Source organism: Aquarana catesbeiana, linkage group LG03 (genome assembly GCF_042186555.1).
Source record: "Aquarana catesbeiana isolate 2022-GZ linkage group LG03, ASM4218655v1, whole genome shotgun sequence".
NCBI classification, from domain to species: Eukaryota; Metazoa; Chordata; class Amphibia; order Anura; family Ranidae; genus Aquarana; species Aquarana catesbeiana.
This window is the reverse complement of record NC_133326.1, coordinates 497372608-497397472: the sequence shown is the minus strand read 5'-3', so window position 1 is coordinate 497397472 and position 24865 is coordinate 497372608. Positions and strand designations below refer to the sequence as shown.

Below are 24865 nucleotides of genomic sequence, written 5' to 3'. Positions count from 1 at the left end.
CCATGTATGACTAGCTTTACTGTGTGTCCCTGTTTTTATTACATTTTCTCTCCAAGACTTGTTTGAATCCTGAACGTTTTGCCAGGAATGTAAGTAAGGCAGGAGATAACTAATCAAATGGGAAAGGGGAAAACTGGCCCATGGGGCACCTTCATATTGATAGCGTAAAGTTTACACTAAGAGAATGACAAGCTGTACTTTCAAGGTGCATTTTGCTGATACAGTACTAGACTATCACTGTAAATAAGACCTCTACAACCGATCAGTCAATGTTACGTGCTCATTTTTACAAATTTTACACATATACCAGTGCAGCTGTAGATATCATTTAAATCATCGTAACTACTGATTTTTTTATATTTCACATTTTTCCAAAGTACTGTAAAGATGGACCTGATAGATGAAAGTAAGTTCCACCCCCGTAACTGGGAACCTTAGTTCATGGAGTAAAGTACAGGCTGGGTGAGGTCTTGGCACAGGTGCAAAGCCAGAAGCCATAGACCAGTGATGGCGAACCTTGGCACCCCAGATGTTTTGAAACTACATTTCCCATGATGCTCCACTACACTATAGAGTGCATGGGCATCATGGGAAATGTAGTTCCAAAACATCTGGGGTGCCAAGCTTCGCCATCACTGCCATAGACTATGTTAAAGCATGTGACACCAGTGCTCTGATTACACACATGCAATAAGTTAGAAGTGCATTTTAGGTTGGTAACCAAGATTAAGCCATCAACTTACTGTAACCATGGGCAATTATAACGTACCACATCCCAAGGTTAAAAACAGATACAAATAAGAGAAACACAGAGAGGACATTTGAGGTACCCAAGAATTGCAACTATATTCATATAAAAATACAAATGTTTATATATATGTATATATATATATATATATATATATATATACACACATATATATACACACACACACACACACACACACACACACACACATACAGTATGTATATATATATATATATATATATATATCTTTAAAATGAATTACATAAATAAAATGCTTTCCTCATATACTGTATATATATATATATATATATATATATATATATATATATATATATATATATATATATGTATCCCTGTCCCATACATTGAAATTATAAAGTCTTTTTTTTTATAAAGTATAATACATTTTTTGATGTGGACAACGGGATCCTTGTTTCTCTATACACTTCTCATATGGTTTGGTTCGTCAGGCTAATACTGTATTAAACATAGAAACAATTGCATTACAATTTATACAGCAATATGTCTCAATATATATACATCTTTACAGTAATTAAAAAATGTTAATATCTACCACATGCTGAATGACTGCAGGTTCCCAGGACACATGGTCAAAATTGGGGTCCCTGGGGCAAGCGGCAGAGGCTTCACTTGTAACTGTTTTCTATGTTTAACACAGTATTCGCCGGTCTCATCCTTCTGAGGAACCTGAGCACATCCAAGAAACACGTAAATGATCAACTGCATCTTCAATCCAAAAAAGTCATTATGCTTGCCAACTTGACTGGTGTGGATTGACTTTATGAGAATAATGTACAGAATATATCTGTAATTCTCTTTTTTATACAATTATTTTCTTATACAGTTGTGCTCATAAGTTTACATACCCTGGCAGAATTTATGATTTCTTGGCCATTTTTCAGAGAATATGAATGATAACACAAAAACATTTCTTTCACTCATGGTGAAGCCATTTATTATCAATCAACTGTGTTTATTCTTTCTTTTAAATCAAAAACAACGTTTATTGAGCATAAAAAATAAGGATATACAAAAATACGGGTGATTGGTGCAACTGGCACCACAATGTCGAATCAATCCAATTGACAAATTTATGAAAGCATGTCATAAGCATGTAGGTACTCTACAGGTCAAGAAAAGCATATGAGAGCTAGGGGCTTTTACAGGGAGTGGGAGAGAGTTACAGGTAAGACACATATAGTTAACCCATAAGTGTACAATTAGGTATCCACATCACAAGTGGAAGCATCCGCTAGCCATCTGTCCCAAATTTTGTGGTATTTGTCAGGGCATCCCCTGTGAGTGTAGAGTAGTTTTTTGTAAGGGAGGGTGGTGTTAACAGCCCTGATCCACTGTTGTAGTGTAGGTGGGGTTCCCCTCATCCACGTTCTGGCAATTTGCAGTCTAGCAAGGAATAAAGTTTCCTGCAGGAGGATGTTCAAATATTTCACGCTTTCAGGGAGTGAGAAGAGTCCCAGCACACACTGCCGGGGGCAGAGGGATAGCGGAGAACCCATTCGGTCATGAAGAAACTGGACCACCTGGGTCCAGAACCCCTGTACAGACGGGCAGGCCCAGATTAGATGAAAGAATGATGCATTGGGGTGATTACAGCTGGGGCAGTTGGGATTGTGACCAGGTCTGTACTTGGAGATTCGATAAGGCGTCAAGTAGGATCTGTGGAGGATATAGAGGTTGGTAAAGCGATCGGACAACTTGGGAGACACAGTTTTACAGTTGGCGAGAGCCTCCTTCCAGTCTTCATCTGATATGGCGCCCAGGTCAGGTTCCCAACGGGATCTCAACTGCTGAGCGGTGAAGATCGCTGCAGGCGTCATAAGGTATGTGTATAAGAGGGATATTAGTTTTTGATGGTCTTCACCCAGAGCAATGTCCACCAACAGTGGGACCTCGAGGCTCGGGACAGAGCCCCTGAACTGTGTACAGAGTGCGTGTCTAAGTTGAAGAAAACGAAATAGCATGTGATTAGGTAGGGCAAAATTATCCTTGAGGACCTGAAATGGTTTTACCAACCCATCCGACACCACCTGCGACAAGTATATGATACCATTATCAACCCATAGTCCGTGGTCAGGGACAGATTGTAGTTCGGGCATATGTGGGTTGAGCCAAAGGGGCGTGTGAGAATGGGGGGAGGGTGCCTCTCCAATGCGCATTGCGAGTTGCCAGATCTTGCAGTGGTGATATAGCATTTGTGTCTTGTCATCATTTCGAATTGAATTGCGAGGGCTGCAAAATAAAATCTGGAAGGGGTGAAACAAAGGGTTTGGGGCTTGGGAGCAAACTAATGTGGAGTATCTTTCTTTGTCAGAGTGGTTAAAGTGAAAAAAGTGGGAGATTTGGGATGCTACGTAATAGAGAAAGAGATCGGGGAGTGCGGTACCACCCAGTTCGGTCGGGCATTTCAGAACTCGCCAGGGCAATTTGTGGCGGGACGATCCCCAAATAAACATGTTGATAATGGATTCCATGGATTTGAATATACGCGGGGGGAGGTATAATGGGGCCTGCCAGAAAATGTATAGGAGTTTAGGGAGGAGGATCATTTTAACTAAATTTATGCGACCCATTACACCTAGGGGTAGACGGGACCATGTTTGTGTTTTAGACTTTAGGACAAGGAATAAGGGTTCAACGTTAAGGGTGATGTAATCCCGAAGGGATCTGGAAACAACCACCCCTAGATATTTGATGTTATTAGTTCTAACTAGTGGGAGTGCGTCTTGATCAGCCGTTGGGGAGCCCAGATCTAATGGGAGGATGTGGGACTTGGTCTAGTTGATTTGGAGCCCGGAGAATACTCCAAAGGCTGTGATAGTTTGAAGGGCTGCTTGGAGTGAAGGACCGGCATCAGCGAGGTAGAGGAGCATGTCATCTGCGTAGAGGCTGATAACCTCCGACAATTGGCCGCGTCTGAGGCCCTTAATGCCGGGGTGGTTTCTAAGGGCTATGGCCAGGGGTTCACGGCCAGAGCGTACAATAGGGGTGATATGGGGCATCCCTGGCGCGTACCACGGGAGAGTTGAAAGGGGCGGGAGATTCTACCATTGACCTGTATGCGAGCTGTGGGGGCCTGGTACAAAAGTTGAAGCCACTTTATAAATTTCGGGCCGAAGCCAAATCTATGCAGGCATTCCCAGAGGTAACTCCATTCCACGGAGTCGAACGCCTTAGCGGCATCTAGGCTGACTACTACTCTGGAGCCAATTTCTGTGTGTTGGGATTGAAGGTTCATGTGGAGTCGCCTAAGGTTAAAGGCCGTATTTTTATTGGGCATAAATCCTCGTCTGGTCAGGGTGTATTAGACTAAGGATAACTTTATTTAGGCGGAGGGCAAGAATTTTGGCCAGTATTTTAACGTCTAATTAGAGTAGAGTAGGGATATAGGCCTATATGATTCGGGAAACAGTGGGTCGTGTTTACTCTTTCTAAATCATAATGACAACAGAAACTACCAAAATGACCCTTATCAAAAGTTTACATACCCTGGTGATTTTGGCCTGATAACATGCACACAAGTTGACACAAAGGGGTTTGAATGGCTATTAAAGGTAACCATCCTCATCTGTTATCTGTTTGCTTGTAATTAGTGTGGTCAATAAGTTTCTGGACTCCTGACAGACCCTTGCATCTTTCATCCAGTGCTGCACTGACGTTTCTGGATTCTGAATCATCAGGAAAGCAAAAGAATTGTCAAAAGATCTGCGAGAAAAGGTAGTTGAACTGTATAAAACAGGAAAGGGATATAAAAAGATATCCAAGGAATTAAGAATGCCAATCAGCAGTGTGCTCTAATCAAGAAGTGGAAAATGAAGGGTTCGGTTGAAACCAAACCACAGTCAGGTAGACCAACTAAAATTTCAGCCACAACTGCCAGGAAAATTGTTCAGAATGCAAAGAAAAACCCACAAATAACTTCAGGTGAAATACAAGACTCTCTGAAAACATGTGGCGTGGCTGTTTCAAGGTGTACAATAAGGAGGCACTTGAAGAAAGATGGGCTGCATGGTCAAGTCGCCAGAAGAAAGCCATTACTATGCAAGTGCCACAAAGTATCCCGCTTACAATACGCCAAACAGCACAGAGACAAGACTCAAACCTTCTGGCACAAAGTCATTTGGAGTCATGAGACAAAAATTTAGCTTTTTGGCCACAACCATAAACACTACATTTGAAAAGGAGTCAACAAGGCCTATGATGAAAGGTACTCCATTCCTACTGTGAACACACAGAGGTGGATCACTGATGTTTTGGGGATGTGTGAGCTACAAAGGCACAGGAAATTTGGTCAAAATTGATGGCAAGATGAATACAGTATGTTATCAAAAAATACTGGAGAAACATTTGCATTCATCAGCCAGGAAGCTGTGCATGGGACGTACTTGGACATTTCAACAGGTCAATGATCCAAAGCACAAGGCCAAGGCCAGCAGAATAAAGTGAAGGTTCTGGCGTGGCCAACTCAGTCTCCAGACCTCAATATCATTGAGCCACTCTGGGGAGATCTCAAACGTGCAGTTCATGCAAGACAGCCCAAGAATTTACAGGAACTGGAGGTTTTTTGCCAAGAGCAATGGGCAGCTTTACCATCTGAGAAGATAAAGAGCCCCATCCACAAATACCACAAAAGTCTTCAAGCTTTCATTGATGTTAAAGGGGGCAATACATGGTATTAAGAACTGGGGTATGTAAACTTTTGATCAGGATCGTTTGGCTAGTTTCTGTAGTCATTATGATTTAAAAATAGTAAACACGGATGATTGATAATAAATGGTTTCAGCTAAACACTAACCATGAGTGAAAGAAAACTTTTTGTGTTATCATTCATATTCTCTGAAAAATGGCCACAAAATCATAAATTCTGCCAGGGTATGTAAGCTTTATGAGCACAACTGTATATTAATGAACCTTTGTACTGTTATATGAATATAGTTGTAATTTTTGGGTTCCTAAAAAGTCCGCTCAGTGTTTCTCTTTTTGTGTCATTGGTAGCCAAGAAGTGAAGCTGAGAAAGCAGACAGAAAACAGAGTCAGAAACAAGCTGGGTCAAGCAGGAAGGCAGCAACAGCAGCAAGGCAGTGCAACCCATAAACACAATTGAAGACCATCCAGTATTTGGTCTGGGGAAATAGGCTTCTTTATAATGTGCTGCACCCAGTGCATTGAAACTCACTTGTAACCCATTGAATGACCTTGATCTAGGTTTTTAGGACAACCTGTTACTGCAGAACAGTGCTCCACTGATAGAAAGCAGTCTTCTGTTTTTGCTCTATAGGACTGTGTTGATACTAATCAAGTTAATGTTTTGTGTATGTATTATATATATTGATTTACTTGCTTCTGTTATACCAATTCTTCTGTTTTCCTTAGTGATAAGTCCAAAGCACCAGCTCTTCGACCCCTTATTGATTGCAATGATCGCAGTTGCAGTTTCTCTTCTGCTGCTGTCAGTCTTTTTGTTCTATAAGTATCAGCAGGTATGTTGTAATGTCCATACTGCCATTTCTGGGATAAATTGTGAAACTTAGCATTCAGACGCATGTCTCTGGAGATTTTCAGAAGCGTTGACTCAAAATTATTCTCTAAAACAATAACATGAATTGCTAGATTCAGCATTGAATTGCTTGGGTAATGTTCAACTTTTGCAATGCCAGCGGGAAATAGAATCTGCTTCCACTTTTTACTCAAACACAGGTCTAAACTGAGAATAAAAAGTAGCATTGGCATATGAAGGAGGTGCAAACAGTAAGCTTAATTTTGAAAAAACACTGAAGCCCTAATTTTGATTTTCTAAGTCCAAAAGAAAGCATGTTGCGGAGAGTGTGAAGACAAACGATGCATGCTCACAAACCAGCCAGGAAACAGTGTTCTAACTCTTGAGAAATCTCAGCTAGACCTCTTTTCTGTGGAGTACAGTTTGGGAATAAAAAATCTAAATAATGGTTAGCAAAATAGGAAGAGAAACTAAAAATGTGAAACGCCTATGAACCACACAGGCAGCGTTTTCAAATGAGCGCTGTCTTTCCTGCTTGGTATATGAGCAACTACAGACATATGAAAAATAATTAAATTCAAACTTCTGCACTGTCTGTGTTCTTAAATGCCAATGTTGATGAATTTTTAATCACATCAAAACTGCTTCTCAACCCACACAAATCTATGGCAATGTAAAAGCAGTTTGAACCAGTTTGATAGTGCTTAGAAATGGGTCAGATGCAAGTCAGGTCAAATGTACCTGTCAATTCACTCTAATGCCGCGTGCACATGACCGACTTTCCAGCAGAAAAGGTCCGACGTTATCATTCCGTCGGACATTCCGATCGTGTGGGCTTCATCAGACTTTTTATTTCAAAAATTCTGACGGACCTAGAAATAGAACATGTTTCAAATCTTTCTGACGGAATCAGTTCCTTTCGGGAAAACCGCTCGTCTGTATGCTGTTCTGACGGACCAAAAACGGCGCAAGGGCAGCTATTGGCTACTGGCTATTGAACTTCCTTTTTCTAGTCCCGTCGTACGTCATCGCATTCTAAACTATCGGACTTTGGTGGGATCGTGTGTAGGCAAGTCCGTTTCAGCGGAACTCCGTTTGAACACCGTTGAAAAAATCGTCAGAGTCTATTCTGACGGAAAGTCCGGTCGTGTGTACGCGGCATTAGGCTAAGTTAACACTAAAAACAGATGAGGCTCACAGCAGGGGTCCAGTAATACCCTGTTCTCCATTTCAGGGATGAATCAGGCCTTATTTGTTGTCTGAATTTGGACTTGAAATAGAGCCAAAGATGCACAGGACTCCTGTGCAATTTGCTCTCAGCCGCTCCGGAAATGTGTGAACCGGCTCCTTTGAGAAACGGTCACAATGTCCTGTCATGCGAATTGGATGCGGAAAATAGTTCTACTTTAAGTAATGACAACGTTATTGTCAAATAAACAGGTCCATCAGGGTGGAGCTACCCTGATTATCGTGGTCTGATTAGAGAGGGCATACAGGAAGTGGTAGGTTTAGGGTTTTTTTTTTTTTAACAGTTTAGAGGAGGGCAGATTACATAGCACAAGAGCTGTGCTGTAATCTGCTTTAAGGGACCAGAATCAAAAAAAAATTGGGGGGGTTAACAAACGCTTTAAGACATTATTGTATTGTAGAATAGATCACTTGTATTGACTCACATCTTTAATTTATTGATTACCTATATTAATTACGGTACCTATATGTTATGAAGAGCAATTCACATGGTTTACAAACAAAATGTTAAAAAATATATATATATATATATTGCTGTTGAGCATATTTGTTAAAAACCTTACAAACCTGCACACAGTAACTAATAAGACTCCATGCTTTATTTTTTCAGCGCATAGAAGATACAATATAAAATAGAATAATTTTATATGCTTAATCGGAGAGACTGAGCAATGGAACTATTTATTTTTTTATTAATGGCAACATAGAGGTGTCTTACTTGAGTGTAAATAGAGTATGAATTTTAATAATAGGTTTTTATTTACTATACAAGAAAATTTTCTTATTTTGTGTTCTGGAAAATTAGTGAAAAATAAATATATGATATATATAATAAATATATGATATATGAATTCTGTAAAAAACAAGCTTGATTGTCTCTAGGATCATGTCTTGGGGATTTATTAGAGATAGAAATGAAAGCCTAGCTGCGGACCTTTGACAATAATTAGAAATTTGTATATCATTATTTTACTTTTTGGTCTGTTTAGACTGAACATCAGTACAGTTTTTACTATCACTCTCTTATGTTTCATCACACAACAGAAACCAAAATTCGAAGTTCGCTGGCAGATTGTTCAAGAGTCTGAAGGCAACCAATATACTTTTATTGACCCAACACAGTTACCATACAATGACAAGTGGGAGTTCCCAAGGGCAAATCTACAATTTGGTAATTATGAAATAAAAGATACTTGTTAGCATAGGAATAGAAGAAAAGTAATTAAACTGTGTGTGTTTTTCTATTTTAGTAACATGGGGGGGGGGGGTCCGTTTATATCTATATACCTATAGGCAACATCAATAATATGTTATACATATATTTACCATTTTATTATGAATCTTATGCTCAAAGCAATATACATGGCCAACAGGAGGGAACTAATGCACAAAACCAAAGTGAGCTGAAGCAATTATAAATAAAGAGATCAAAGAAGCCACCAAACAGAAAAAAAGTGTTCCCACACAGAAAAAACAATGTGATTATAAAAGATATGTGGCGCTAACTAAAGCGCATGAAAAGATCATAAATAATGTGATTAAACATAAAAATAATGACAATTCTTCGGTGTGACATCAATACACTAACAAAATCAATGTGATAAAAGAATCCAATAAGAGTGCATAAGTCCAATAATACTCTAAAAGTGCATAAAGATGAAAAAAACTCACAAAAAACAAAAAAATGTAAAATTGAAAGTGAAAAAAGTCGCATATTATGAAAGCATAAGTTCAGTACTACTCTAAAAGTGCATACGAGTGAAAGAAATCACAAAAAAAACAAAACATTGGAAAAAAAGTTGCATAAAGTGATATATAGGTAACATAAATAAAAGTATTTACAGCCAAACTCTAATAGGCTCCTTAAACACCAGGGTTCCAAAGCAATGGCAATGGCTGCCTTTGCTGGTATATGTATGAACAGGAAATAGTTCAGCTGAAAATGATACATTTGTTTACTGTACATACATGCTTAAAGCGGAGTTCCACCCATTTTTTTCATTTATTAAAAGTCAGCAGCTACAAAAGCATAGCTGCTGACTTTCAATAAACAGGCACTTACCTGTCCCACGGTCCAGCGATGCTGCCGCCCGGAGCCTCGCTCCTCTCCCTCTCCTCTCCTTGGCTCCGTCATAGCAACTGTGGGCAACTGGCCGTGACAGCTTACGGCTTCACAGCTGGGTCCTGTGACGTGTCCCAGAAGATCACTGGCAAGGAGGGGCCGTCTAGGGCGAGACTAGGAGTCGCCTAGGCGGACAAGAAGAGGAAGCAGGAAGTGGGACAGGAAGTTCCTCTCAAAACAAGGTATCCACTTTTGGGTGGAACTCCGCTTTAAGGCTCCTTTCACACTTGTGTGACTTAGGATCCGACTTGTGAGACCCCCCAAGTCGCAGGACATGTGAAATGTCATGTATCTCTTTGAGAGCCGTTCCAATTGACACTACTAAAGTCGCTGCAACTTCAGAAAAGGTTCCTGCGCTACTTTGATCTGACTTTGACACAACTTCAATGCCAGAGAGTATAAATGTCTTATCAAAGTCACTTCAAAGTCGTATCAAAGTTGGACTCCAAAATTGCACTGAAAATCTCGCCAACTTTGGAGTCGGCTAGTGTGAAAGGAGTCTTAATCATACAGGGCAAAAAATATGGAATGATTATTTTTTATCAGAATTGCAAAATATAACACTGAACAAAGTGTTATTAGGGTAGACGGACTGCAAAATCCTGTAAGACTTTCAGAGCAAAACACTGCTGGAATCAGGTTCAGAATATAACAGAGAAAAACAAAAAAACAGGGGAGCAGCAACCTTGTGTGTTTACAATAAATATATATGGGATAGAAAAATTACTCAAAATGCACTCACAAGCAGAAGGACATAATGGTGCATATCAACATCGTTTCCAGGATAAACATTTTCCAACTTGCTCATACTAGTTTAACCAATAAGGCAGTCTCCACACAAGAGGAGCACTGTAGGGAATACAATAACAATATTTTCTGTGTGTGCCTTGTATTTCATAGGCACCATTTCCTTAAGTATCGTAGGCGTTGTTGTGAAGGAAGTTCTACTACTGTGTGTACCTATTTTCAGCACTGTCTAAATCGGCACACCTGCACTTTTCTTTTTAACTTAGCAGCAAAATGTTGTACTTCCACAAAATCTTGCTCTGCTTGCTCTTTTCTTGTGGTTTGTGTAAAAAAAAAAAGAGAAGTGTGTAGCTTGCAAAGTTGATGGAATTTAATATATGTAAATCGTGCATAGGAAAGACCCTTGGAGCCGGTGCATTTGGCAAAGTTGTGGAAGCGACAGCCTTTGGAATGGGGAAAGATGACTCTGCCCTCACAGTGGCTGTGAAAATGTTAAAACGTAAGTATACAATACTTGGTGTGGTAAAGCTGTGCTGTAACAGTAGCTGATAGATTAATGTATAAATAATTTATATTAATAATTTTGAAGTACTGCAACAGCAACTTGGTATGGGTAACTCCATAGAACAAACTTTGTGTTTGATGTAAAATGTAATTGTATACAGTACACTTCTCCTTATGTAGGATAAATCAATGAACCTAACTCCCATAAGTGTTCTTTCCCCCCAAACCTCACCAAGAAGTAGAGAAATCAGAAAATGAAAAGTTTTGCTTATATAAGGAAAGAAGCTGAAAATTCTTACCTTTCCCAGAGATAATTCTACATCAGACATATAACATACTGGACACATGCCTCTATGATGAAGAAGAGAATCAGACTTGTTAAGGGGTTGTAAATGCAAAATAAAAATCATGCTTAGGAGAATTTTAATGGCTAACATTGGTCAAGTCATAAACAGTCTGCAGAACAGCTTAAGTAAATACACATCTGTGAGTCAGTTTTTTTATTTTACCTGAAGCTGAACTTTCATACAACCAAACTCTAAATTCTAATTCATATTGCATATCTCCTACTGTAATGGAGTTACGTTTATAAAAAGTAGTTACACTAATGTAAAAAAAAATGAGTTAGACATTAAACACATCTACACTATATTACCAAAAGTATTGGGAGGCCTGCCTTTACACGCACTTGAACTTTAATTGCATCCCAGTCTTAGTCCTTAGGGTTCAATATTGATTTGCCCCACCCTTTTCAGCTATAACAGATTCAACTCTTCTGGGACGGCTGTCCACAAGGTTTAGGAGTGTGTCTATGGGAATGTTTGACTATTCTTCTAAAAGCGCATTTGTGAGGTCAGGTATTGATGTTGGAAGGCCTGCCTTCCCAGATAGCAAGGATAACTTGCCACAAATTTGTGGCAGTGTTGAACTGTAAGTCTGTTACCTTGCTGCACATTTTCACTGGCATGTTGTACACTTGCAGAGCACTTGAAGCACAAGTTCTAGTTGACACTTTTCCAATTTGTAGAAAATTTGCATGGCAAGTCTCCAGCAAGAGCAAAGTTGCAGTGGTGAGTCTACAGCCAGAGCTCTGCAAGTCTGAAGCATGAAAATGCAGCCACAGTGACCCCTGTGGCGGGATGACTATTGCACAACATAACTGAACCAGAACTTGCAGTAGACTTGCAGATCGTTTGCAAAGAAAGTTGATCTGGAGTCATGCAATGCGAACTTGCTGCAATTGTGCAACAAACTTGTGAAGCCTGGCAAGTCTAGTAATAGCTTAGTCATTTTCAAACTTGCAGCACAATTACTTGCTATCTGGGTTGGCAGCTCTGAAGCTCTCATCTTACCATTGAAACTACTAAGAATATTAAAAGTTATTTATAAGGGCCAGTGACTCTGCTAGATTAGACTTACTCTGCAGGAATCTGAACTCTTCACTGAACCAGAAACCAGGCAGGACTCTACTTTAGTTCTACTTGAACCTCTAAATGCTTTAACTAGAGTTTAAAGAACATTCTCTTTGTAACAAGCTACCATATTGTAAACTACGATACATTCCTGTTTGGCCATGCCAATCAGTGATACAGCCATTTGCTTTAAATGTCAAAATTGCAAGAGCAGATGCTGCAAATGGTGTATATTTCCAATAAAACATGTGGTGATGGCTACTATGTGTACTTAAAGGTATGATCTTCCCCAGTGACAATCGTCCTCAGTCTGTTGGTACTTAAATTGTTGTGTCGCAAGCTAGAAAATCTATGCACAGGGTGAGACTCAGGGGGTTATTTACGAAAGGCAAATCCACTTTGCACTACAAGTGCAAACTTCAAGTGCAAACTGCACTTGAAAATGCACTGAAAGTGCACTTGGAAGTGCAGTCACTGTAGATCCGAGGGGGACATGCAAGGGAAATAAAAAACAGCATTTTAGCTTGCACATGATTGGATGATATAATCAGCAGAGCTTCCCCTCATTTCAGATCTTCCCCTCAGATCTACAGTGACTGCACTTCAAAGTGCACTTTAAGTGCAATTTCAAGTGCACTTTGCACTTGTAGTTTGCACTTGTAGTGCAAAGTGGATTTGTCTTTCGTAAATAACCCCCTCAGTGTGTAATCATCACATTCTGTCATCATTGCTTTTCAGTCAACATGCATCCCAGGAACAAGCATACTGTAAGTACCAGAAATCTTCAGAATCCCTCTCTGTACTTGTTCTGGATCAGTGATTCAGACAGCATAACAGGTATAGAACGAGCATTCCAAAAGGAGAGATCAGCAATGGCAGCCCTCACTTTAGGGAGATCTTCTAACTTAACATGATAGTTTAAGATAGGTAATTAAAATAGGAAGTAGAGGTCAACCTTTCCAGCATGAACACAGGCAATAATAGAACTTATATAAATTATATCTCTTCCCTACAATATGCAAAATTGAAAAAAAAAATCCAGCAATAAAAAATAAATCATAAGATAAAGCCTTATTTAGATTAATTTGCAAAAAACTTGCAACCTCAATTGTGTTACTAATTCAGTCTTCAGAAAGTGAGTTGCTTATCCTGTTTTGTTCAGAATTTTTTTTCTTTTTTATTATCTTGTTTTTGATTTTTTTTTATCTTGTTTTGTTAACAATTTTGTTGAATATGTCGTGAGTAAAAGATCCCATGTCTGATATTGTTTAGCCAGTGCACATACAGATGAAAAGGAGGCTTTGATGTCAGAACTGAAAATTCTCAGTCACTTGGGAAACCACCATAACATTGTTAATCTTCTGGGTGCTTGTACATGTGGAGGTAAGATTTTTGGGTTTAAATATATAAATGTTGCTGGTGTTTTGTTTTAAAATGTATGTCCAGGCAAGATCCAAAAATACCTGGATCATTGTCTGGAGAAGTGTGGTTGGTGATTAGACGTACCCTTGATTCCTACTGGTCACCAGAGAAGGAGTTGGAGTGCTTCTCCCCTGGAGTTCATGCCTACTGCACCTACATCCATGCTTACTTGATTCACCGCCGCTGGCGTGTGGATACACTACTCGGGGTAAGAGTACCGAATCCCCCCATCCCCAGAGGGTGGAGGCACAACCCTGGGTGTTGTTATTACGGCTGGATGGTTTTGATTAATCTGTGATTATCAGACACCTGAATGAAGCATAGCCATCGCATTGGAGACTACTTTGAGTGCTCATCGTAGTGTTATAAATTACATGGACTTATTTTGTTTCCGTTCTCTTGTGGTGGACTGCCTTTGTTCTTTTCTTTTTACCTTCATTACTTATTTATAGATATCACTGTTTTTTACTACTAATACCATACTTCAATGTATGTTTGCATAGTATATCTGTTTGTGTACATGATATACTCACCTGTACATTATTCACTTATGTTGTAATATTGAACCACACGTTCTATCTAGTGAAGACACTAATGATATGTCAGTGTGCGATTTACATCTGATCACTTGTCTATTTACAATTCTTTTTCCTTTGTTGTGCACAACACTTATGATACGCTAGTTTGTGATTTTGGATCGTTTACTTGGTTACCACTTATATTTATATGTTCACAATTTTTTGTTGCATATATTTATACTATTGAACACCAGTGATATATTACTGTGTTTTTAGATTGCGTAACCACCTGTCTAGTATTAGTTCCAGGTGGCCACGATCAATACACTTTTAGCGCTACACATTTATTTTATATATTCCTTTACAATTAGTCTTATTGTTGTGTTGGCTGCTCACTCTTCAGGTTGGCACAGTAATTATACCATTTTCTATAAGATCCAAAAATAGCCCTGTAGAGATGCAAACACTATATGTAAAACCATTCAAAGTGAGTGCTTCACTGCAAAATTCTGGGGTGCAGGTCTGTTTTGTTGCACCCTGGCAAGTCAGTTAGAAAAAACCGAATCGCTGCACTCCGGGCTGCAGTACAGGCTGTGGTCACTTCTGACTTGGCTTTTTCAAAGATAGTGCATCTTTAAAATTATATTAAACCTATGGTTTTTAAGCACGTTCAGCATTCTTGCCTATGTTCCAGTTTAAGCCGGTGCCATGACTGCTGTCCCAGGTTTCCTGTTTCAGGGTTGCTCCTTTTCTCCTTAAGCATCCTATGGAGCCAACCTTATATGCAGGGACTAGCATTGTTTCTCCCTACACTGAGTGCATCAAAAGCCCCATAGCCTAGCATAGCAAGGCACTTCCCTGCTCCTCCTTCCTTCAAGCTAACAGGCTGGCTGAAGACTACACTGTCCGCTGTAAACTCTTTCCTGTGAACACCAGAAGTTCAGGAAAGCAGCACTGATAGAGCAGGAGTCAGCAGCACTGAAAATGAAAATGCTGGAGTAAGCATTTTAACTAATAGTTTAATGGGGAATGTTTATTTTATCATGCTTAATGCGTTAAACTAAAGAAAAAAACATTTAGGGTTTATTGCTACTTTAAGTTGCGGAGTGGCATTATTCTTCCATTTTCCTTTTTAGTACTATAGATCCTAGAGTCATTTTTTTTCTGTGAATGACAAGACTTATCCTCAGTGTTCTGACCCTTTCTGCTTAGCTACTGCTGCTAAACATTAGTGGAGCAAAGTGATGCAGCCCCTCGTGTTAGCAGTTCATGTGAAGGAAGAGGCTGGACATGCCACCATCACTGCTGTCCTGGCCTGCCCTGTCCATCAACCCTTCTGATTAACAACAACATTGCTAGTTGTCCAAACTCTCTGGACTGGTGCAAGGGGTGATGAGAATTGTAATGCATGGACTGATTGCAACATTACCCGACTGATTGAAAATGCTGTGATTTGCTAACTAATGGTACACTGACATGCTATCTCTTCTACACTTATAATTTTATTTTTCTGATTCAGGTTTCATATTTACTTGTAGCCCAGCACTGTCTTAGTCTCATTTTTTTATTACTGTGGTGCTTGAGGTTTTTATTATTAAAATGTCCTTGATTATTAATGGGAGCTCTTTCTTCACTTGGAGCTGCAGACAGGCAATTTTGACAGAATGCAAAAAAAAGAGGAAGTCGGAGCTGGAGTTCTCTCAGACTTACGGGCTCTGAGGCAACACTCTGTTTTCATAATAAACCCCTGGTGCTAAGACACAGCTTATATATGGCCCTTTCACATTGTGAAAAAGGTTCAGGGATGCCAAACCCAGTAAATCAAAATAAACTGAAAAATAAACTGACAGGCTATACACATTCTGCACTTGACTATTTACTGAGGTAGTATTAATCACATTCCTACTGGGCTCTTAGATTATGTTTACAAATGCAGTAGATACACTATATAAACCATGGGCTGTCTAATAAAGGATAAGTGCACATTTATATAATGTTCGCCTACCCAGCCTGCCTAGCAGCTCTGCCATAAAATAGCTGATCCTCACCCTTCCTGCATGCATACTTGCCAGATTAGACAGTTTTGTCCCTCTACAATGTTTACAGCCTGTAGCATAAGCAGTGTATGCTGATATTTTATGATGCTGTCTACCAAGTACCTGCAGTCGGCATTAAGGAAAATTTTGACCACAGGCTATATACACTTCCAAAGGCCGGAGCTATCAGATTTTGTTATATAAGGCTGGCAATACATTAATTAAGAGCTAATTCCTCCATTAACATCGAAAGATTAGTTGTTTTGTGACAGCTTTTCCTGGCATCAGAATACACTGATCAGTGCTGCCAGCTATAGCGGGCGCGCTCCCAAGTCCAGCATTCGGCATCCATAGACGCAGAATGCTGGACTCGGCCCCGCCCCCCGGCGGCCGTGTCATTGGATTTGATTGACAGCAGCGGGAGCCAATGGCTGCACTGCTATCAATCTATCCAATTAACAGCCGAGAACCCCCTAGCAGAGAGACGGCGCATCCCCGTGGGACAAGTTCGAGGGTTCAGGTAAGTAAAACAGGGGGGCTGGGGGGCGGTCATGGACAGGTGTTTTTTCACCTTAATGCATAGGATGCATTAAGGTGAAAAAACATGAACCTTTACAACCCCTTTTAAGCATGTAGGAAGATGCTTAGATAAGGGAGCTAGGTAGGAAAGTAAACAAATCTTACCTTTTTAAGGTAAGAAAAGGAGACACTGTTTAGCACAAGTACTTAGACAAAGGGCACACCCCTGCTATGCTACCTGTTACACAGATCCTGAAGATTTAATACACAGAAAATGAATGGTTAACATTACTTTCAGTTATACTGCCACCTTCTTGTTTAAGGTAGTTCTTCTTTCGCCTCAACCAGGGCATTGTTCTTTTGTCCCTCTATCTGGCTCCAGTTCACCAAAAGGAAAATTTCCTGCATTGTTGATGTGTTTCAAGCTGTATAAATCTATCCAACAGCCACTGCTTTCTTCAGGAAGGCTGATTCCTTATGTAATTTCAGATGGACCCCATTAGAGTACCCCAGCTTCTCATTTCACTATCTCTTGGTGCATCAGGAAGACCATCATCCAAACGTATAGACTTAAAGATCGGGTGGCACCCCTTCCTGTCAAGATGAATTCTACTAGGTTCTGTGTTCTTTTTTTCTAACTTCTACCAGGTGGATATTCAGGCCTCATTTGATGCCAGCTTTGGGAGCTGGGTCTTTCAGGCAGCTCTTTGATCTGAAGGAGTCTCCAGTTTTCTTTTGTTTTTTTTTGGGTCTGTTAGCCTTCATTGATATGTTGCCCACCCCTCAGCTGGACTGCTTTTGAGAAAGAAAATAGGATTTTTGTACTCACAGTAAAATCCTTTTCTTGAAGTTCCCTTTGTTTTTTCATGCTCTCTGTACTACTTTGCTGCAAAACTGAGATATGATGGTTGTGGATTATGCTGGGCTGGCGAATGGTTCCTGTTGCCAGTGTCCATTGCTTCTGAGGGACATGAGGGACAGTTGGGAGCTAGCCCATTGATATACAGTATGTGTGTTGAGAAGGAATGACACTCCAACTCACATATACTGGACAGCACCTGTGCTATTAGTGTACCATAATGCACTTATATGAATCATTTGCATTGAGTTGTGCTGCATTGATAAAATAATGTTGCAGGTACATTTTTGTATGCACTGAGGATGCCTGGTAGCCTAATAAAATGACTGGGTTTCCTTAGTGGAGCTTTCCGGACTGTATAAAATGTGTGTGTTAATGTAACCTAAAGGGCCAACAATCCCCAATTTGCAGATGGCCAATTTTGAATATTGCTATATATGTTGCAGTTTTACACTTTTTATATGCAGCAGCATTGTACATCTTTAGATTAGATGGTTGCTTACTTTTTTTATTTGACACTAATCTGTTGTATCTGCAAACACGCATTGGCATAACATTTGAAGCAATGCTATCATTTTATGTTTGTTTCTTTGTCCCAGGCCCGATTCTGGTGATCACAGAATACTGCCCACATGGTGACCTGTTGAACTTCTTGAGGCGAAAAGCAGAGGGAATGAATGATATTTTTACAGCCTATCTGACTGATTCCACCGGCAACTATAAAAATATGTCAGTGGAGCAAAAATATGTAGCCAGGTAATCTTTAAAAATGCGTCTCAGTGGTTTATATGGATAGTGGGTGAGCACACACTGTAGCAAGAACTCAAATGCTTTATTTAATAAATGATTCCAGATAAAAACATCACAGCACTACAACCCAGGAGATACATATGTGGATGCGTATAATGCTAGAAAGCTCTTAATCACAACACAGCTGAGAGCACTACCATTAAGATAATCCTACATTTTTCAAAGCAACCATACAAGCTCAATCAGCAATCAGTGTATCCCACAATCACAGCAGCATACAAATGGTTAAAACGATTGAACTGTGATATAATGAAAACTTGTTGATATTTCATGTAAGAAATGAAGCAAATATGCAATTTCCAGAAGAAAGGGGCAGATAATACTCCAACTTTAATAAAACCATTTGACACATTTTAACACTATCCACGCTCTCTCGTTCGAAGTAACAACATATTGCGAATGCACAATTAAAGTTCACAGGAAATCCTCCTTTCACATGAGGAATTCTAAAACCCCTGGTCATTAATTCATAATTTTCTTTTGTTTTTATATATGGTAAGAACTATATAGTAAAATGCACATCCCATATCAAATTGCATAATCATTCACAAAATACAAAAACTACATTTATAAAGACAAATAAAAAAAAGAAGAAGAAATCACTGCACTAATAGAATTACAGTAAATTAAATATTTTCCATAGAATTAATTCCCAAAAGCACCACTCTGCAGGCCAGCAGAAAAAATTGAATAGTTCTCATTACCTAGTAAGTAGCTGGTTGGGGATTAAGAGAGAGAGAAACATTGCAAGGTCCACACAACCACACCGTTGACTTTCCACACCCCACTTAGCCACAATCAGCCATATGAGGAGGATCACAATTAATCTAGTTAGCTCAAATAACATTATCAGATAGTATAAAAATATGAGTGCAGCGCTAGATAAGTACCACAAATAATAAAATTGTGTATAATAACAATTATAAAATTATGGAATTGTACAGGAGTGGGGCTAGAAAAGTGTCTGCCACACCTCCTTGGTGATAGTAGAATCCTTATATCAGAGCATACACAGTTTATTAGGAAGCTGAGGCAGGTAGTGTCCCTGTTGTCAAGCAACGCATCAAGGATTGAAAGGATCGGCCACAAAATATGGGGGAACGCATGTATGCCGTTCCTTATATGTGGTCAATATGAAGCATAGGAAGGTCCTGGCTGTGCACTGTCTATTTGATTCATTTTTTATTGACTTTTAGATTATCAGTTTTAATTGCACTTGATTCTCATTTTTATTGACTTTTAATTGGCACAAATTGCACTTGTTGTTGTTATTATATATAATTGTACAATTTTATAATTGTTATTATACACAATTTTATTATTTGTGGTACTTATCTAGTGCTGCACTCATATTTTTATACTGCTATTTATGTGCCCTCATATCGGGGTTATAGTGTTCAGCTGCAGGATATTCTTCAAAGTTTTTTATTTTCATTAATAATTTTTCCACGTACTTACGCACCAAGTGCAATTCTTTTTCTTTTTTAAACATTATCAGATAGGCATCCGAATTGCCATAGTAAAAACACTTATTTAGAGGAAAAGTAAAAAAACTGAAATGGGTCATAAAACCTGACAAAACGTATAAAAGTACAATACATTGAAAAAGCATTCCATTGTGCCACAGCTAAAATTACTACAAATATACAGTATATGTGAGAAGAAGCCACGCTAGTATAGTCCAATTAATGTAAAATATTTGATTGTAGAAATAAACATCATGTTTCTAATGGCCAAAATGATGAAATAATAAACCAGATTATTCTAGTATTGATACCACAGTGAGTTCATACAATGAAGTGTGCCACCACCTTTAGATAAACTCGCTTACTAGATGGCCAACAAAACCAGGCATGTGGCTTTAGCCCGGTCAGTAAGAAGGACGGTCTCACTGAGGCATTACTGCGCATGCACAGAAGTCCAGGAAATGAAGGACTTCAGATGCCCACAGCCAAAATGAAACCTGCCTGCTTCCGAGATCTGGTTTACTGCTGAGTTTGCTGCTAAACTAATGGTCCTGGATTGAGCGGTGCTATCGGTGTTTGAATATACTTATGCAGCCATCCATCCAGAGCTTATTTCCACGATCTTCTGTGCAAGCAAAGGCCTTGGCTGGGCTAAAACTACATGCCTGGTTATGCTTGCTATCTGGTAAGCGAGTTTTTCTAAAGGTGGTGGCACACTTCATTTAATGAACTCACTGTGGTGTCAATACTAGAAGAATCTAGTTTATTATTTCATCATTTTGGCCATTAGAAACATGATGTTTATTTCTACAATCAAATATTTTTCATTAATTGGACTATACTAGTGCGGCTTTTCCTTTCTATGTTTATTTTATATAAATATCTCACATTAAACAGCTGCTTATTGGATTATAATACTATTAATTGATTAACCAATTAATTTTTAACTGATGCATTAGCGTGGTTTTCTCCCCAATATATGTGACCCTGAAGTGTGAAAGGGATAAACATAGAATCAAATTAAATGTAATGTCTAAAATAACCATACATTAAATAACTGAGTATTTAAATTAAATACATTCTATTAAACTCCCTATAACACAGAGTTCAATGAAATCTCTCCAAAGTCTCATTTAAACCATTTGGTATTAATGTATTTATTTTGTATATACAAAAAGCTTGCTTTAATATCTTGATGATGGAAATTGTAGGCTGTAAGGAACGGTATTTTATCATTACCATTCCCTCAATTCTTTAGAAATAAACATTGATCTTGTGTATAATTTTTTGTTTTATTCAAAGCCCCATTAGGGAGACTCGCTGCATATTTTCTATTGATGAATCTTTCATGTATGATAAAGGCTTCCCTCTCGAAATTAACAACATTGATTTAGAGAGGGAGGCCTAAATAAGTGCTCTTGGGCCTTAGTATTTTAAATTATCCAAAGGGGACATTTATTCCCCAAAGGAAGTGGGTGTTAATCGATATCAATTCACCTGGTTTTCCTGCAAGGAGGATATCTAAAAAGTTAATCTTTGTTATACCACTCATAGCTGTAAACTTGAGGCCTCAATTGGTATTATTCTATGTTTCTATGAAACAAATCTCAATAGAGAAAGAATCATCAATCGAAATGCTGGTAATATCATCTATAAAGCAATGATAGAGCTCAAAGCTTGCACCGAGATCCAGATAATTGTACACAGATTTAAAAACAACCCCAAATAAAGATTTGTAAAACTCAATGTAAACCTCGTTCCCATTTTGTCCCCTTAATATGAAGATAAAACCTTTGTAAAAAGTTAAAAAGTTTTTGATTAGAATGCATTCTACAGACTAAAATGAAATTCTGTTGGCCCATTGGCATAAAATGGTCTTGCTGAAGATATTTAATCACTTTTCTGGTGAAGAATATTCTAACAAGTGTAGCTACTGTACATCCATTGTTAACCATCAATAACCAGAGGTCCATACAGCTTCCACTTTTCTTAATGGGTCAAGGTTGTCCTTTATATAAGATGGTTATTATATAACAAACCTCTGAAGTTGCAAGTCTATACAATGTGAAAAAATACGTGTTAGAGCATTTATTCCTGAAATAATGGAATGACCAGTTGAATTATGTTTTTCTTATAAATTCTTTTTTAACCAATTTCTTGAGATCCAAAACCTAGCCATGTGGGCATATTCCTGGCCTAGAAGTACAAAAAAAAAAGAACTTACAAGAATAGAAAAAGAAATAAAACACTACAAAACAATAGTGAGCACAGCAAAGTCAGTCACACTCAGTTCCACCATGACCTGTTCAACTCATAGAAAAGGATCATTGAAATTGATAGCTGGCATAGATGGATGCAGTTGGTCTCTTCGTATCCCGTACACCTACCAGCTGTTTGTAAAAAGACAGTTTATCTTTCCACCTCAAATAAAGATTTTATCTATAATCTTGTTATGGACTTAAGATGTTTGTGGTCAAAAATGTTAGGCATTCCAGCCTCTAGACTCATACGTAGCTTTCTAAAGTCCAATGTGGGAACCGTAGAAGATTTGCATTTTAATACAATAACTTTCCTAGCATAAAATAAAAGAAGACGTAAAAATGTCCTGGCTGTATGAGTGGGGGCCAGTGGTTTCACCAGACCCAATAAGCAAGTGACTGAGATGGTAGTCAATGCTAAAATAAAATATATTATATCAAATCAGAATTATTGCATGTCAGGGCATTCCCAAAACATAAGAAAATAACTCTGTGTCGCTTGGAGAAACTTCCAACAGTGTGGAGGGGTGGAAGAGTATATCTTGCATACCATTTGCGGAAGTAGATAAATCCTATGCAGTATTTTGAATTTTATTAATCTGGCTCTAGCAGAAACTAAATGAAACGACATTAAGCGTGATCTTTGAGAGTACCTTGAAAGTCCCATGTTTGAATTCTTTATGTGTATTATATTGTAAATATTTATTTAATATATTGGTGCAAAGCAACAGTTTCAATTGTTGTCTATATACATTTTTTGTTGTTTTTTAGCTCTTTTATTTTTATTTATGTATATTTATAGTGACAGTGGATTTGGGAATGAGGGCATGTCCACTTATGTTGATATGAGACCAGCGACCTCCAACAACAAGTCAACAAAAGGTATGTTATAAGGCATAATACATAAAGCTTAGATGGTAAAGGTACCCTGTAAGGAAATATATCACCTAAAGCAGAGGCTGATCAATACATGTGTCTGTTGAACTCCCACAGGGATAAAAATATTACTAGCACTCCCTGGCAGGTATTATGCCAACTCCAAATGGAGCATTTGGAAGCATGTCACGATCAGGGAAGTTCCCTCTAAGTACTGCAAACTACCCTTCCCCAGCCTTTTCTATAGCTCAAGATGGCAACATCCTGGGCCTGGCATTTCATGCGGAGTTATTTTTCTAATGTTGCATTTGGATAGGGAGAGGAATGGGGGGGGGGGTCCTGAGCTTTTTATCAATATAGACCCTTTACCACTTGCCGACCGCCCGCCGTCAAATGTCGTTTGGCGTTGGCAGTATGGCACCCCTGTGCGAATCACTGTAGCTGTGCGGCAGACGCTCTACGTGTAACGTAGGAGCCAATGCATGTGGCAGGCGGCCATGATGGCCGCCAGCTACCCGTGATTGCTCCTGAGAAGGACAGAACGGAGATCTGTGAATGTAAACCTACGTCTGTTCCTAGTACTTAGGAACAGCGATTGGTCTCCTCCCCCAGTCAGTCTCATTCCCCCACAGTTATAAACACTCTGAGGGAACACACTTAACCCCTTGATCGCCCCCTAGTGTTAACCCCTTTCCTGCCAGTGATCCCAAAAAAGTGTCAAAAGTGTCCACTCTGTCCGCTGCAATGTCACAGTCCCGATAAAAATCGCAGATCGCCGCCATTACTAGTAAAAAATTTGTAATAAAAATGCCATAAATCTATCCCCTATTTTGTAGACGCTATAACTTTTGAGCAAACCAATCAATATACGCTTATTGCGATTTTTGTTACCAAAAATATGTAGAAGAATACATCGGCCTAAACTGAGGAAGAAATTATTTTTTGGGGATATTTATTATAGCAAAAAGTAAAAAATATAGCTTTTTTTTCAAAATTGTCGGTCTTTTTTTGTTTATGCGCAAAAAATAAAAACCGCACAGGTGATCAAATACCACCAAAATAAATCTCTATTTGTGGGAAAAAAAGGACGTCAATTTTGTTTGGGTACAACGTCGCACGACTGCGCAATTGTCAGTTAAAGGGACGCGGTGCCATATCGCAAAAAATTGCCTGGTCTGGAAGGGGGTAAATTCTTCTGGGGCAGAAGTGGTTAAAGCACCTTGACTCCAATATTGTCTGTGATTCCCTGGCAGCTAATCTATTTACCATTGTTGATTTATCATGCCTTGTTCTCCTTGTGGTTCTGTGTGGCTGCAGCCATCTTGGTAGAAGAGCAGTGCAAATCTTCCTATGTGAGAGCTGTAGTAGAGGTAAAGGTTTAGGAAGCAGAGATCCACAGAATGAATGAAGTAGAAGTAGGAAGATCCCTGTACTGCACGCCCTGAGGTACAGCTTATGGTCTATGAAAGGGTCACAATAGTGGCATTACCAAACGTAACTCAAAATCTCATGGGACTAGCAGTCAGAGCCAGCAGAGCTTGAGATCTCACACTGCACTTATACAGCTAAGAGGCTCAAGGCCAAAGGAGTTCACTGATATTTTTCATGAATTTAAAGCAAAACATACACATTCAAGGTACTTTTTAGGCACAATTACAGTTTCTAAATGGTCCCTTTCATATAGCATAGTGCAGGTCCACTTTACCTGCTAATTACAGAATACATTTTATTACTGCAGTCTTTTAAGAAGCCAGCTTTATGTAATTATGCTAAAAGAATCAATA

At 39.0% G+C, this 24865-nt stretch overlaps 1 protein-coding gene across 1 annotated transcript in view; it reads left to right on the top strand.

The window, feature by feature from the left end:
• The window catches only part of CSF1R (colony stimulating factor 1 receptor), a 101523-nt gene that overhangs the window by 63650 nt on the left and 13008 nt on the right, over positions 1-24865 (top strand). The window contains exons 10-15 of the mRNA XM_073621078.1: positions 6161-6267; positions 8577-8703; positions 10796-10900; positions 13590-13700; positions 18271-18427; positions 23008-23087. Of these exons, the coding sequence (XP_073477179.1) occupies positions 6161-6267; positions 8577-8703; positions 10796-10900; positions 13590-13700; positions 18271-18427; positions 23008-23087 (687 nt within the window). The remainder of the gene's footprint in view (positions 1-6160; positions 6268-8576; positions 8704-10795; positions 10901-13589; positions 13701-18270; positions 18428-23007; positions 23088-24865) is intronic.